Source organism: Anabrus simplex, chromosome 2 (genome assembly GCF_040414725.1).
Source record: "Anabrus simplex isolate iqAnaSimp1 chromosome 2, ASM4041472v1, whole genome shotgun sequence".
NCBI classification, from domain to species: Eukaryota; Metazoa; Arthropoda; class Insecta; order Orthoptera; family Tettigoniidae; genus Anabrus; species Anabrus simplex.
In genome coordinates, this window is record NC_090266.1 from 709,477,996 (window position 1) to 709,491,176 (window position 13,181).

The 13,181-nt window shown below is 39.5% G+C and overlaps 1 protein-coding gene across 1 annotated transcript in view; it reads left to right on the forward strand.

Annotated features, from left to right (window-relative positions):
* The window catches only part of LOC136863056 (neprilysin-4), a 187,023-nt gene that overhangs the window by 38,684 nt on the left and 135,158 nt on the right, over positions 1–13,181 (forward strand). Inside the window, exon 3 of the mRNA XM_067139384.2 lies at positions 2,177–2,331. Within this exon, the coding sequence (XP_066995485.2) occupies positions 2,177–2,331 (155 nt within the window). The remainder of the gene's footprint in view (positions 1–2,176; positions 2,332–13,181) is intronic.

The following is a 13,181-nucleotide window of genomic DNA, read 5'->3' on the forward strand; positions in this document are numbered from 1 at the left end:
GTAGTTTGATTTTAGTCCAGTAGGGAGCATTATTAAATAGACGGCAGAGCCATCTCATTACTGAAGAAGTAAGTTTTTGGGAGGTTAAAAGTTCAAGCCCGTTGGCATCGATGGCCGTAGAGAAGGCGCGCAGTTTAAATAGCCAGGGAAGGTGTACCCCTGGTACAGTTACAATAATAATAATAATAATAATAATAATAATAATAATAATAATAATAATAATAATAATAATAATAATAATAATAATAATAATAATAATAGTGATTCGTAATGAAAACAAATTATGGGATAAATATTCTTAAAAACGAAATTCACCCTGATTGCTTAGCGTTTGCAGATGACCTAGCAATCCTTTCCGCCAACAGGGAAGAATTAATCTATATCATAGAAAATTTTCATAAAATAGCGGCAAAAACCGGAAAACAAATTTCATTTGAAAAGGAACTAAATGAAGATTCGACAGCCAACCATTGATCACCAAATTCGGAAAATCTTCTTAGCAGATAACGTAAAGTATCTATGCGAAATTATTCAACCACCAGGGATAAATCAGGAAGCGAACAATGAACGAACTGCTAATTTTCAAAGAGCTTGCTTAGAAAATCACCTGGAACAGATACAAAAAAACGACTGCAAAAAATGAAAAATTATGACAGTCATCAAACAAGATGCTTCATGCAAAAGCCTGATAACTGGAAGCAGATCACAAATAAAAAACATCAAAAAACAAGAGATGAAAATTCTTAGAAAAATCCTAGGCCAAAATACAAAAATGGAATTTGGACGAAATGTATCAAGTCACAAGAAAAAAAATCACAGATACAATTCAAAAAAAGATGTAAATTCTATGGAAACATATACAGAATTGATAACAACGGGCTGACAAATACATTTATTAACCGAGCATTATCCCCAAAAACCCGAAATAATTGTTTAGTGGAAATAAACGAAGATTACAAGAAATTGGTATTACGGTACTGAAGAACTATTCAACGTAGAACAAAGTTTAGAATCGTAGTAAGTAAATATAAGTTTGCAGAGAAACCTAAACGAAAATATTATCGCTATTCGGGCAAAAGGTCATTTCTCCCAATGCTCTTCCTATCCATTACTGTATTTTCCTTAAGACTGGTCTCGCTTCCCAGCCACCTTACAGTAGGCTACAGCATTCTAGGGATGTACTGTATGTTTGCACGACTTATTTACGCACTCCTGCGGTATAATGTACTTAGGGTTCATTTTCCTTTACACATTAGCATACGAAAATTAACACAACGAAAATTGTTCTATTGGACTGCACATCCATCTTTGGCTGGGAGGCGTGACCAGTCTTAAGGGAAATAATGGAAAGGAAGAGCATTGTGAGACACGACCACTTGCCCGAACGGCGATGATATACAGGTTGGACAACACAGCACAAAAAGAAACTCAGTGAACGAATGAAGACATACTGGGGAAAAAAATAAGAAACATTGTGTTAAACAAGCTCAAGCGCATTCCTTACTTGGGAATAACGAATCAACAACAACAATAAAAAATGGCGTTTGGCCTCCGGAAATGCCTGGTGCATGGTCGAACTGTGCCTGTAAGGATGGGTTCTTACCTAGGAAGATATCTAATATTGAAGACTGCAGAAGCACCCAGCCCCCCAGCAGGAAGATTTAACTAACGAAGGCTGAAATCCCCGACGTGGCCGGGAATCAAATTCAAGGCCCGTTGAACCAAAGGTCAGCAGGCTAACCAGTTAGTCGCGGAGCCGGACATAGATTTAAATTAACTGGAAGAATCTTAACTCAGTCGGAAGTAAGCAATGACTGAAAGGCTCGTTTACAGATTCAGAGTTCTTGACGAAGGCATGTGTTCATAAAGCTGGTTGAGGTCCATGCATTATCCAGAACAGGGTCAAACTTCAACCAAGGATACTTGAAGAAGGAATTTAACATCCTTGATTCTCCAATTACCACCCATCGACGAAGATATTAGCTGACTAACTTTTGTCCCTACTCCCTTCTTATCCAAATCATCGTATTTCAGAGACATGGCTAATAAGTGACGAGAGATAATACACGTTGTGTTATAATATGTGGGTAATTGTGTGTACATTTTTATGATAGTAAAATGTTTCAGTAACTTGGTATTTAATTGGGTCTGTTGTAAGAACAATTAATTTATTCAGTTATAGAACATGACCCGGAACACGAGAAGAGTGAGTTTGAAGAACGAATGGTACTACCTGATTTGCAGACAGAATATATGCCATCCAGAATGTTGTCGTTCTCCATCCGGAAGAAGAGAGATTTGGAAAATGATGATAGCTGGAATACGTATCAGGTAAGTACACAATTTAATTATGAACATAAATTTAACGAAGTTATAATGTAACAAGGAAAGGCCACATCTAATGTGGTTATCGATTTCGTTCTAAATTTGGGGGCTGATCTACGTCAAAAATAAATAGACTCAGGGTCCGAATGTTTGTGCCATTGGTCCTTGTTTGACGAAAACGTGGCCCTTAAATATTTAATAGCCTGCATACATGTTGCACCTCTGAGCCAGTGATAGTGTCTCTGACTTCCACACGGGCGTCTCGGGTTTGAGATGTGCTACCGCCTCATTTTTATTCTATAACTTTTGTTTAATTCTCCATATTAATTTTATCCACTTTTGTCATTTTCCATGTGGACTAGAAAATGAGAGGATTAAGTATAATCTGTATTATGAACTCGTTCATTATCGTCTCGTCTTGCCGCTCACAACTTGACAGATCTTCACTTTTTCACCTATTTCTACAACTACTACTGCAATTATGGTAAGATATAGAGAGTGATAGAAACCATTTAAGCTGTTTAACAACGAAAATCAGCAAAAGTAGTAAAAGATTCGATACTATGAATTCTTTTGAGAAAGTTTTACTTTCAATGTTACTTGCACAATGACTATTCGATTTTCAGGACCACATTGTACTTAAAATAAACCTTCCCATAGATCCTTTCCAGCAGAACAAGTATGACCTAGGTCACCATAGTTCTATTGTTAATAGAATTCGACGCTAAATCAGAAGATTGTGGTCTTGGATCACACTGGTATCCAGTTGGCTATTTGTGTATTGTGCTTAACGTCTCTTCGTTGTGTTCTATATTCACGGCCATCGAAAATGAATACCCTTGCTTTTTTAAATCGCTGCTTCACTTAAGATAAACATATTCAGGCGATTATGGTTTTAAATTGAAGAGGTAAAATGGGTGTTATTTAAACACCTTAACAAATTTTATACGTTCCCCATTAGTGGCTTATCAGACATCGAATCGAGGATCAGTTTCTTGCCTCGTACGCTGGAGCATGTCTGCAGTGACAGTTGCGATGGCAGCAGTGGTCGTTTGTCCGAGATGCACACAGTCACCTATATACTCTTCAAAAACAGTATTCTTAACGTATTCCAAGAAGAAGAATAATAATAAGAAGAAGAATTCCATTGGAGTGAGAGCGGCGCTTCTAGACGGCCAGGGATTAGGGTCACCTCTTTTTTTTTATTTAATGCCTAGATATTGAAATGCTTTTCTTTTATCTTGGTCAGCTTCATCATTTAAAGTAATAAACTTCAGGGTTGGGTTCCGTATTGAGTTAAGACTTAACTTAAAATGAATACAAGATTTATTGCTCCACCTTCTCAATACTTAAAATCATACAACGTTTAACAAAACATCACAATATGATAGTGTCAGGTACTAGTTTCGGTCCATTTTTCGGACCATCATCAGGCAAGCCGAAATTGCAAGTAAAAGACATAAACTAAATTAATATGGATGAACAAGAGGATGGGTGGTAGTGGAATGACATACAAGTAAAAACCTTACACATAAGTTACAATAAATATGATCAGAATGTTAAAATTAACAAATGAATAAAATGATTGTGATGTCGTTTAAAATTTCTTGATGCCAAACTCTAGGTTGAAGGTTGGACTCGTGTTGCACATTTAAATTCAAGTGAAGTCTTAGTTTTCTGAAAAGTTCTGAGGGCAAGTTCCACGTTGGCGCAGAGGGAATTGTCCAATATGACCAATATAGACTTGACGACTTGAGAAAGCTGGACTTGTTCTATGTAGCTTAAGCAAATGCTGTGTTTAAAGGAAGTCTCAATTCAGTCGGAACCCAAAGAACCCGAAGAACAAAATTAGAATTAACTCGGAAAATCTAATAGAGAAAGTACTAAGGGAGTGTGTGTGTGTAAAATAACGAGTACTCACATTGCACTTGTTTGGAACGAGCTATTGGAAGGAGTGCAACAGACAGAGTGAGCGTCACGCAGCGTAGATCAGCAAGAGAGGAGAAGGGATGCGGAGGGGAAGGATGACGTAAGTGTGAAAGGAGGCATGGAGGGAGGGAAAGGGAAATGGTTCAGGACGGGTTAGAAGAGAGGGAAGTTATTGGAATTTGAGATGGAAGGGGACCCTTAATTGATTTAAAGAAAGGTTTATTAACAGTTGATTTGTTTTTCCTATAATAGGAAATGAAAAGATCGAATAAAATGTTGGGTTTCTCGGTAATTTCGTTAAGATTGTAGTTGGCATTGAAATATTGATCCAAATGTATGTAAAAGCTCTCAATTATGTTGAGTAGAGGTCCCTTTTTAACTATTTCGAGTATGTCCATGTCTGTTTCAATGTTCGTAAAACTATGGTTATAATCGACCATATGTTGGCCGATGGCTGAAAATTTGTTGTATTTAGCTGCGTTATAATGCTCTTGATCCTTACATTAAGTTCACTTTGGAGTCAGAAATAGATCAAAAAATCATTTTTTTGGATCTCACCATTACTAGACAACAGGAATCCTTAACCTACAAGATATATAGAAAACCCACTCAATCGGCCGTCACAATTCGACAAGATTCATTTCACCTCTTCCCCCACAAAGAAAGCAACTTATAACAGTGTCATACATAGAGCATTTAACGTACCCATGATCTTCACACGGAACTGAATACTATCCGTCACATCGCTAGATTCAACGGCTACAATAATCAGTTCATAGAAAATATCATTAGTAAACACAAATTCCGACCTAAGACCACACTTAAAAAAGAACCTTCTAAACACGACTCTATCTCCACTTTTACCTATGTCAATGGAATTGACATAATTACGAATGTTTTAAAGAAAAAATGCATGAAAATAGCCTTCAAAACCAGCAACAACAATATGCAAATATTACATAACACTTCACATATTAATAAAATAAACAGATACTCAAAATCAGGGGTCTAAAGAATCAGATGTAGCACATGTTCAAATATTTCTTACATAGGGCAGACCGGTAGGAGTTTCAATATCAGATACTCTGAGCATTTTAACGCAGCTAAATACAACAAATTTTCAGCCATCGGCCAACATATGGTCGATTATAACCATAGTTTCACGAACATTGAAACAGACATGGACATACTCGAAATAGTTAAAAAGGGACCTCTACTCAACATAATCGAGAGCTTTTACATACATTTGGATCAATATTTCAATGCCAACTACAATCTTAACGAAATTACCGAGAAACCCAACATTTTATTCGATCTTTTCATTTCCTATTATAGGAAAAACAAATCAACTGTTAATAAACCTTTCTTTAAATCAATTAAGGGTCCCCTTCCATCTCAAATTCCAATAACTTCCCTCTATTCTAACCCGTCCTGAACCATTTCCCTTTCCCTCCCTCCCTGCCTCCTTTCACACTTACGTCATCCTTCCCCTCCGCATCCCTTCTCCTCTCTTGCTGATTTACGCTGCGTGACGCTCACTCTGTCTGTTGCACTCCTTCCAATAGCTCGTTCCAAACAAGTGCAATGTGAGTACTCGTTATTTCACACACACACACTCCCTTAGTACTTTCTCTATCAGATTTTCCGAGTTAATTCTAATTTTGTTCTTCAGGTTCTTTGGGTTCCGACTGAATTGAGACTTCCTTTAAACACAGCATTTGCTTAAGCTACATAGAACAAGTCCAGCTTTCTCAAGTCGTCAAGTCTATATTGGTCATATTGGACAATTCCCTCTGCGCCATCGTGGAACTTGCCCTCAGAACTTTCCAGAAAACTAAGACTTCACTTGAATTTAAATGTGCAACACGAGTCCAACCTTCAACCTAGAGTTTGGCATCAAGAAATTTTAAACGACATCACAATCATTTTATTCATTTGTTAATTTTAACATTCTGATCATATTTATTGTAACTTATGTATAAGGTTTTTACTTGTATGTCATTCCACTACCATCCATCCTCTTTTTCATCCATATTAATTTAGTTTATGTCTTTTACTTGCAATTTCGGCTTGCCTGATGATGGTCCGAAAAATGGACCGAAACCAGTACCTGACACTATCATATTGTGATGTTTTGTTAAACGTTGTATGATTTTAAGTATTGAGAAGGTGGAGCAATAAATCTTGTATTCATTTTAAGTTAAGTATTAACTCAATACGGAACCCAACCATGAAGTTTATTACTTTAAATGATGAAGGGTCACCTCTACCGATCCAACAGTTCGTAAACTGAGCATTCGTTGCGCTGCGTACATTTGCTTCGAAATTCGCCGATGCCACGTCTTGCATGAATATTATATGAAAACCGTTTTCTTGTCCGATTTGTTGTATCTGTGGGAAAAACCAAATGGCTCGAGCATATCCAGATGAATGTTCCCCATAATTATTCTCTCAACGTAAAAGAAGAGGTTAATAACTTAGTCGTGCAATAAACCCCACCAAATATTCACTTTCGGAGAATCACGAATATACTCGTGTGCAGCATTCAGTTGTTCGTATCCCCAAATTCTACAATTATGACAGTTAACACACGAAATGGTATGGGACGTTGCTTCATCAGTAAAATATTATCACTGTTGTCAATTTCCTCTGACATAGAATCTGCAAAACAAAACGTATAAATTGAAGTTTTTTAGGCATACAGTTATAGACGTTCATGCAGAACATTTTGAATATTGGTCTTAGGTATTAATATTTGCAAATTCCGCACGCAATAGATTTCTTTGGACTTATAACACTCGACAAGTGAATACGCTCCTCTGATGTTCCTGGTCTACCAGGTGATTTTCCTTTCGTTACGCATCTTGCTTCTTTAAAGTGATTGAACCATCGGTGAATGGCGCATCGTGACAGTGATAAATTGTTCTGAAGTTACGTTGACCAAGCACATTTGGTTTGAAATCCGCGAACCAAGGCACGAACTCTGCTTTATGTTGGGTGGTTCACACCATACCGGCTTGGCTACACAGCACACGTGCGGACGCACTATTCATAGCCAATGTTACATCACCTGGTCAAGGTCAAAGATCTTCTACTAGCCGCAGTTTAAAAGAAACTCCTTTCTTCCCTCTCGGGTTCGAGACCCCAATCGCCTGAACATGTTCATCCAATTTAAAGCAGCACTTTTCTAAATATGGGTATTCTTTTATCGATTACCCTGTGTACAGAACACGGTCCAATTGTTGAAGGTTTATTTCGAGTTAACTAAACAAGTTTGCCATACCTTTATTTGGCAGTTTCATAATACATTTTCATTTTACACAGGATAAATCAATGAGGATTGTAAGATAATGGAAAAAATGTCTATAAGTTAAGGGATCTTCGAGATCCAAGAGAAATCATTTCGTCATGGAGATGGTGTGGGGTTTAAACTTTAACTGGACAACTCGAAAACAGGTGACAAATCTGGCAGCTAAGTACGATCAGTGTGTCTGAAACAGTCGGTGTTGGCAGAGGTCTTCGGTACAGCGGTTTTCGCTGCGTGTTGTGTGCGTTAGGCACATAGTATTCGAGTCGTAGTGAAGCAGAATGGCACAGAGAACACATTTGGATGACATTACGCGCAGTTGGATCATCGACAGAATAGAGGCCGGCTACAGTCACGCCAGGTGGGCCAGGAGATGAATACTACCCGTAGCTTCATTTCATGGCTTTGGAGGTAAGAACCATTCAATGGCAATTCGTGCAAAGTTGACCACGTGCTACAACCCAGGGACAGAATCGTTATCTTGCCTTAAGTACCCGAAGACGTTCAACCAGCACAGCACCTGCACTGGCTAGAGAAATCGCAACAGCCTCTGCGTCACGACTGTGTATCGTGGGCTTCGAGAGGTTGCTCTGTATGCTCAGCGATCCGCCAGATGCATTCCTCTCACATAAACACCGCGTGGCTCGTCGTCTTTCCCACCGTGAGTGGAGCCAGGAAATATAGAGGGGGTAGTGTCCTGATCACGGATGAGTCACAGTGTAGCGTGGAGAGTGATTGTATACGTCTGTTCATGTGGTTCTTCTGTGGGACACACTACAACCCTTCCCATATTGTGGAAAGGGCCGATATGGCGGCGCCGGTGTTCTCGTCTGGGGAGACATTGTGTTAGGAACCTATAGCGATGACAGCCTGCAATAGTATGTGCGACATGATAGTGGAGCACGTGGGTAAAGATTCCATCTAATGAATGATAATGGTCACCCGCACAGGACTGGCCAGGTGGACGAGTACCTGAAGTATGAGGACATCACACGTCTAGAATGGCCAGATAACTCTCCGGAAATAAATCCTATTGAACATGCATGGGACGCTCTAGGCCGAAGGTTTGCAGCCCACATACCGCTACCACGGACCATTGTTGACCTCCAAAGGGCGCTTGTCTGGCAATGGGATGCGTTAGCACGAGCCATGCTGAACGATCCATAGTATGGGGAGCCGTTTTGCACCTTGCATTGCCACGCCAGGTCATCACACCACGTATTGACGTTCTGTATGTCACCACACACGGTCAGTGCCACCCATTGTTCATGTCTAGTTTTTCTGTATACCTCGTAACCGTAACATGTGTCACGAGTCAAATTGTTGTCAGGTCACCTCTTAGTGCACACATTATCACAATGTCCCATATTTCTGCGGGGATCTCGGAGATCCCTTTACTTACGAACATGAGTGTACTATCTGCAAACAAATACATTATTAATTAGATATTTATTAAAACGCGGACACACCTTTATTTTGTAATTATTGGAATATTATTCCGCATATTTTGTAACAAAAATTAGTACTCGTCAGTAACAACGATTTTTGAAGTCAATTACAGAAAGTGAAAAGAGAGAAGAAAAGGAAAAGGCAAAATCAGGTGTTGGCACTCCTCGAAGACACCCGCGTGGACGTCAGGGACGCTGACCACTACCCCAGCTGTGCTACCGCTATTCACACGAAAAGTTCGAACTGGTAGGCAGGCTGTTAAATTTAAAGGACCGTTCTCTTGTAAAACAAGAGTCAATGGCACTAACCCTCGAAAACATATCTGTTTATTTTTTATGCAAATCACACTCTTAAATATAAATAAAACAACCACGAACACGCAAGATAACACTAATCAAAAAAGAACGAAATTGGTGGTCTTATAGCTGTTGATTCACATTGTAAGTTGTTTTAAGAGAACAAATTAGATCATTTGTAAAGGAAGGAATCCGCGAAAACCGTAAAAGTAGTTAATGGTACGTATAAGCAATGACAATATTATTATTATTATTATTATTGTTATTATTATTATGATTATTATTATTATTATTATTATTATTATTATTATTATTATTATTATTATTATTATTATTATTATTATTATTCAACAAGTAGAGGGTAAGAAGCGGTAGGGCCTAGCATCCTGTACAAAGTGACCACAAGAGAAAACTTTAAATTTTGGGTGTATTTCCTAAACGTCTCTTCTTTATTTCTCTTCTCAACATTCACCAATAACAATAATAATTAACAATATAAAACAATGGATAACAATAATAACAATTCATAAATGTTTTAACAGTAATAAGTCGCAATAAGTTTACAATTCAAGCCTTAGAGCTTCATTAATAACCGGGGAGAATGAGCTCTCAGTTCTCAAGTCTTATTAGCCTTTACCATGGTAAGACAAATCTTTAGTATATTGCATAACCAGGAAGAAGGAGCTTCCACTTGATAGATGCAGTTTTAATTTACACTCCTCAGGAAGATCGAACTTCCAATCATCACGACCCTAAGAGCCTAGTACCTACATCAGGGCACCTACTTAATACATTCCCAGAGGGAAAAGGTAAACCTTAAGGGCTTATAAGCTTTCGTACCTCCGACACTCGCTGCCCAGTATTTCACACACATGCACCAAAATCAGAACTTGTATAAGAAGAATCCAGAAGAAACAGGATTAGAAGCTCATACTCCATAGATCTAGAGAAAATGAAAGGTAGAGTTCAACGAAAAATAGGCCAAACACAAGGGAAGGGGATTCTGAATCCACTCAAGCAATCCCGTGACATGATCTCAATAAAACTTAGCTGGGCTAAAGCCCTGTGAAGTAGTGGATAATTCATACCACCCTATGACTAAGCAAGGTGAAATTAACATAGGATTTGAAAAATCTTGGTTTTAAGAGCTCAAATATGAACAAGATAAACGAGGGTCCAAACTCGGGCTTCCTTACGAAATTACATACGTTCGGGTCGTTACATTCGTAGCCAGAAAACCTAGACACCTACATTTAACGAAAGTAAGTTGTTAAGTTAGAAAACCACACACTAAAACAAAGCATCCGCGGTACAACCCTAACAGTTACATGTTAGAAGGGAACGCTGGTATCTTCCCGCCGTCAAACGGTAGTTGACATGATAGGACATTTTTTTTGGTAGTTGCTTTACGTCGCACCGACACAGATAGGTCTTATGGCGACGATGGGACAGGGAATGGCTGAGACTGGGAAGGAAGCGGCCGTGGCCTTAATTAAGGTACAGCCCCAGCATTTGCTGGTGTGAAAATGGGAAACCACGGGACATGATAGGACTAGTTAGCCGCCTACCTTATATGTTGTCCCACCTCACCTGTTGCCTGAAGTGAGGGACATCCTCACGAGTCGATGCACCAACTATAATAAGTACTGAAGGTTCAATATCGCAATATCGATCTTATTTATATTGGCCAGCAGGGCTATGATTGATTTAAATTTGAAATTACAGAAAGGGCAACTCTAGAACAGAAAAAATAACTCAGAGAGTGCCAACCCCTAACAATTACAATTCTCTAATAAAGAGAGTTCATTCCGAATTCTCTAGTTGGCTCCCCAAACCAAAGTAGTGATATCAGTTAACAATCTTCGAAATTATGTAGTTTTATGGAAGTTCAGTTTGTCTTCGCAAGACTTCACTATACTCAGACGTTTAAGGTGTTGCCTACCACTAGGAAGAGGCCTTACAGTTGGCACAATATTATTAAAAGAAACGCATAAATGCAAAGCAGTTAGACAGTTAATAGTCCAGTATATTCCAAATGATTACAAGATAAATTTAAAATGTCGGAAAATCATAAAGAACTATAACGAGAAATTTTGTTAAGATTTTCATTAGCCACAGAAATCAGTAATGAAGTCATTAGTTTTACGGCACACTGACGTCGGACGTCGAGGCACCAGAATTTCGTTCCGTGGGAGTTCGTTTACGTGGCAGTAAAAGGCGTAACTGAGCATCTTCAGATATTCCCGGACTGCTGGTATCGATCCCGCCACCTTAGGTTCGGAAGGCTGTTCTTACAGTCTGACGACGCAAATCGAATAACATGGCTCATTTGTAAACTTATAAAGATTCACAGTATTCTACGTAACTTTATGAAAGTTACTGATGTTTGACTCTCTTCTTGCTTCAAGATCTGTTAAGTTTCAGGGGCACACAAGCTCTCTGCGTTCGCTCAGGAAAAAGAGATCTTATCATATTTTATGCGTTCCGTCCACTTTTCTTTTTCACAGAATTCTCACCAATATACGAGGGATGTAAATAAAGTAATGACAACGTGGTCCAGACACTCGGAGGACATCGGACATGTGTAAAGAGGATATGGGAGCGATCAGGTGGAACTGTTGTCGATGTGTAGTGTTCATTTGACGGGCATCCAGTTGGAAGTGTTGTTGCTGTGTAGCATTGAAGTGAATTTGCGTTTTTACCGCTCTAAAGCATGTTTTCAAAAGGTGATCAGCGTTCGTGGATTAAAATCGACGTTGCCCGTATCAAAAATGTATCAGAATGTTATCCAGGATTACGTGAAGCCTGCTGCGAGAATGCATTACTGTATAGGACGGTTGCACGATGGGTCAAGGCGTTTCGTGCGGGTCGGAGTGAGACTGCGGATTTGCACCGCACAGGTGCATTCCTCAAGATCAGATTGACATCGTGAATGGTCTCGTATCCGTAGACCATCGATGTACGGTCCGGGAATTATACGTAGAGGTTGATCTCAGTCATCAAATGTTGTGGCATATACTGGCGAAAGATGAGGGAAACTGCGTCCCTTTGGGTTCAACATCAACTCACCGACGTACAGAAATGGCACTGATATGCACTGGTATGCACTGGCTAGCATACCCCTGAACAGATACCGCAACGAGGGAGACGTATTCTTGCGGCGTATTGCCGCCGTTGACGAGACGTGGGCACGAGCCTATGAGCCTGAATTAAAGCGTCAATCGGATGAATGGCGTCACCCACTTCACCACGTCTACAGAAATTTCGACAGGAACCCAGCTGGGTGAAGTTTATATAGATTGAAGCATACGACTATGAGGGCGTTATTCTTACGCATGCCGTGCCTGGCGGAGAAACCTTCAACAGTGACTGCTATTGCCGATTTCTGCAGCGACATCTGCACCCGGCTATGCGGCGCAAACATCCATGTTTATTGCGAGACGATCACCCTATCATGTTGCATGAATACGCACGTTGTCATGGCACAAACACAATCAAGCTCTTATTGCATCGGGGGCAGTGGGAGGTCTTGGAACACCCTCCGTACTCACCAGACATGAATCGTCGTGACTTCGACCTGTTTCCGAAGTAAAAAAAACCCTCCGAGGCCACCGATTTCCTGACGTGGCAACTGTATGGCACTCTGTCGCTGCCATCAAGAGAGGACGCCTTGCCAACGTATCTGAATGGCTTCCCGACATTTGGTAAAAGATAATAGAATTTTAGGGTGACTACATGGAAGGAATGTGATGCGATTGTACTTATTAGTTAAACAAATATTGCGTTCTATAAATATTTCTACTACTTCGTTTACAACTCTCGTATCATTTATTGCATGATTGCATTAAATGATCCTACAGCATGTAGTTGATCAT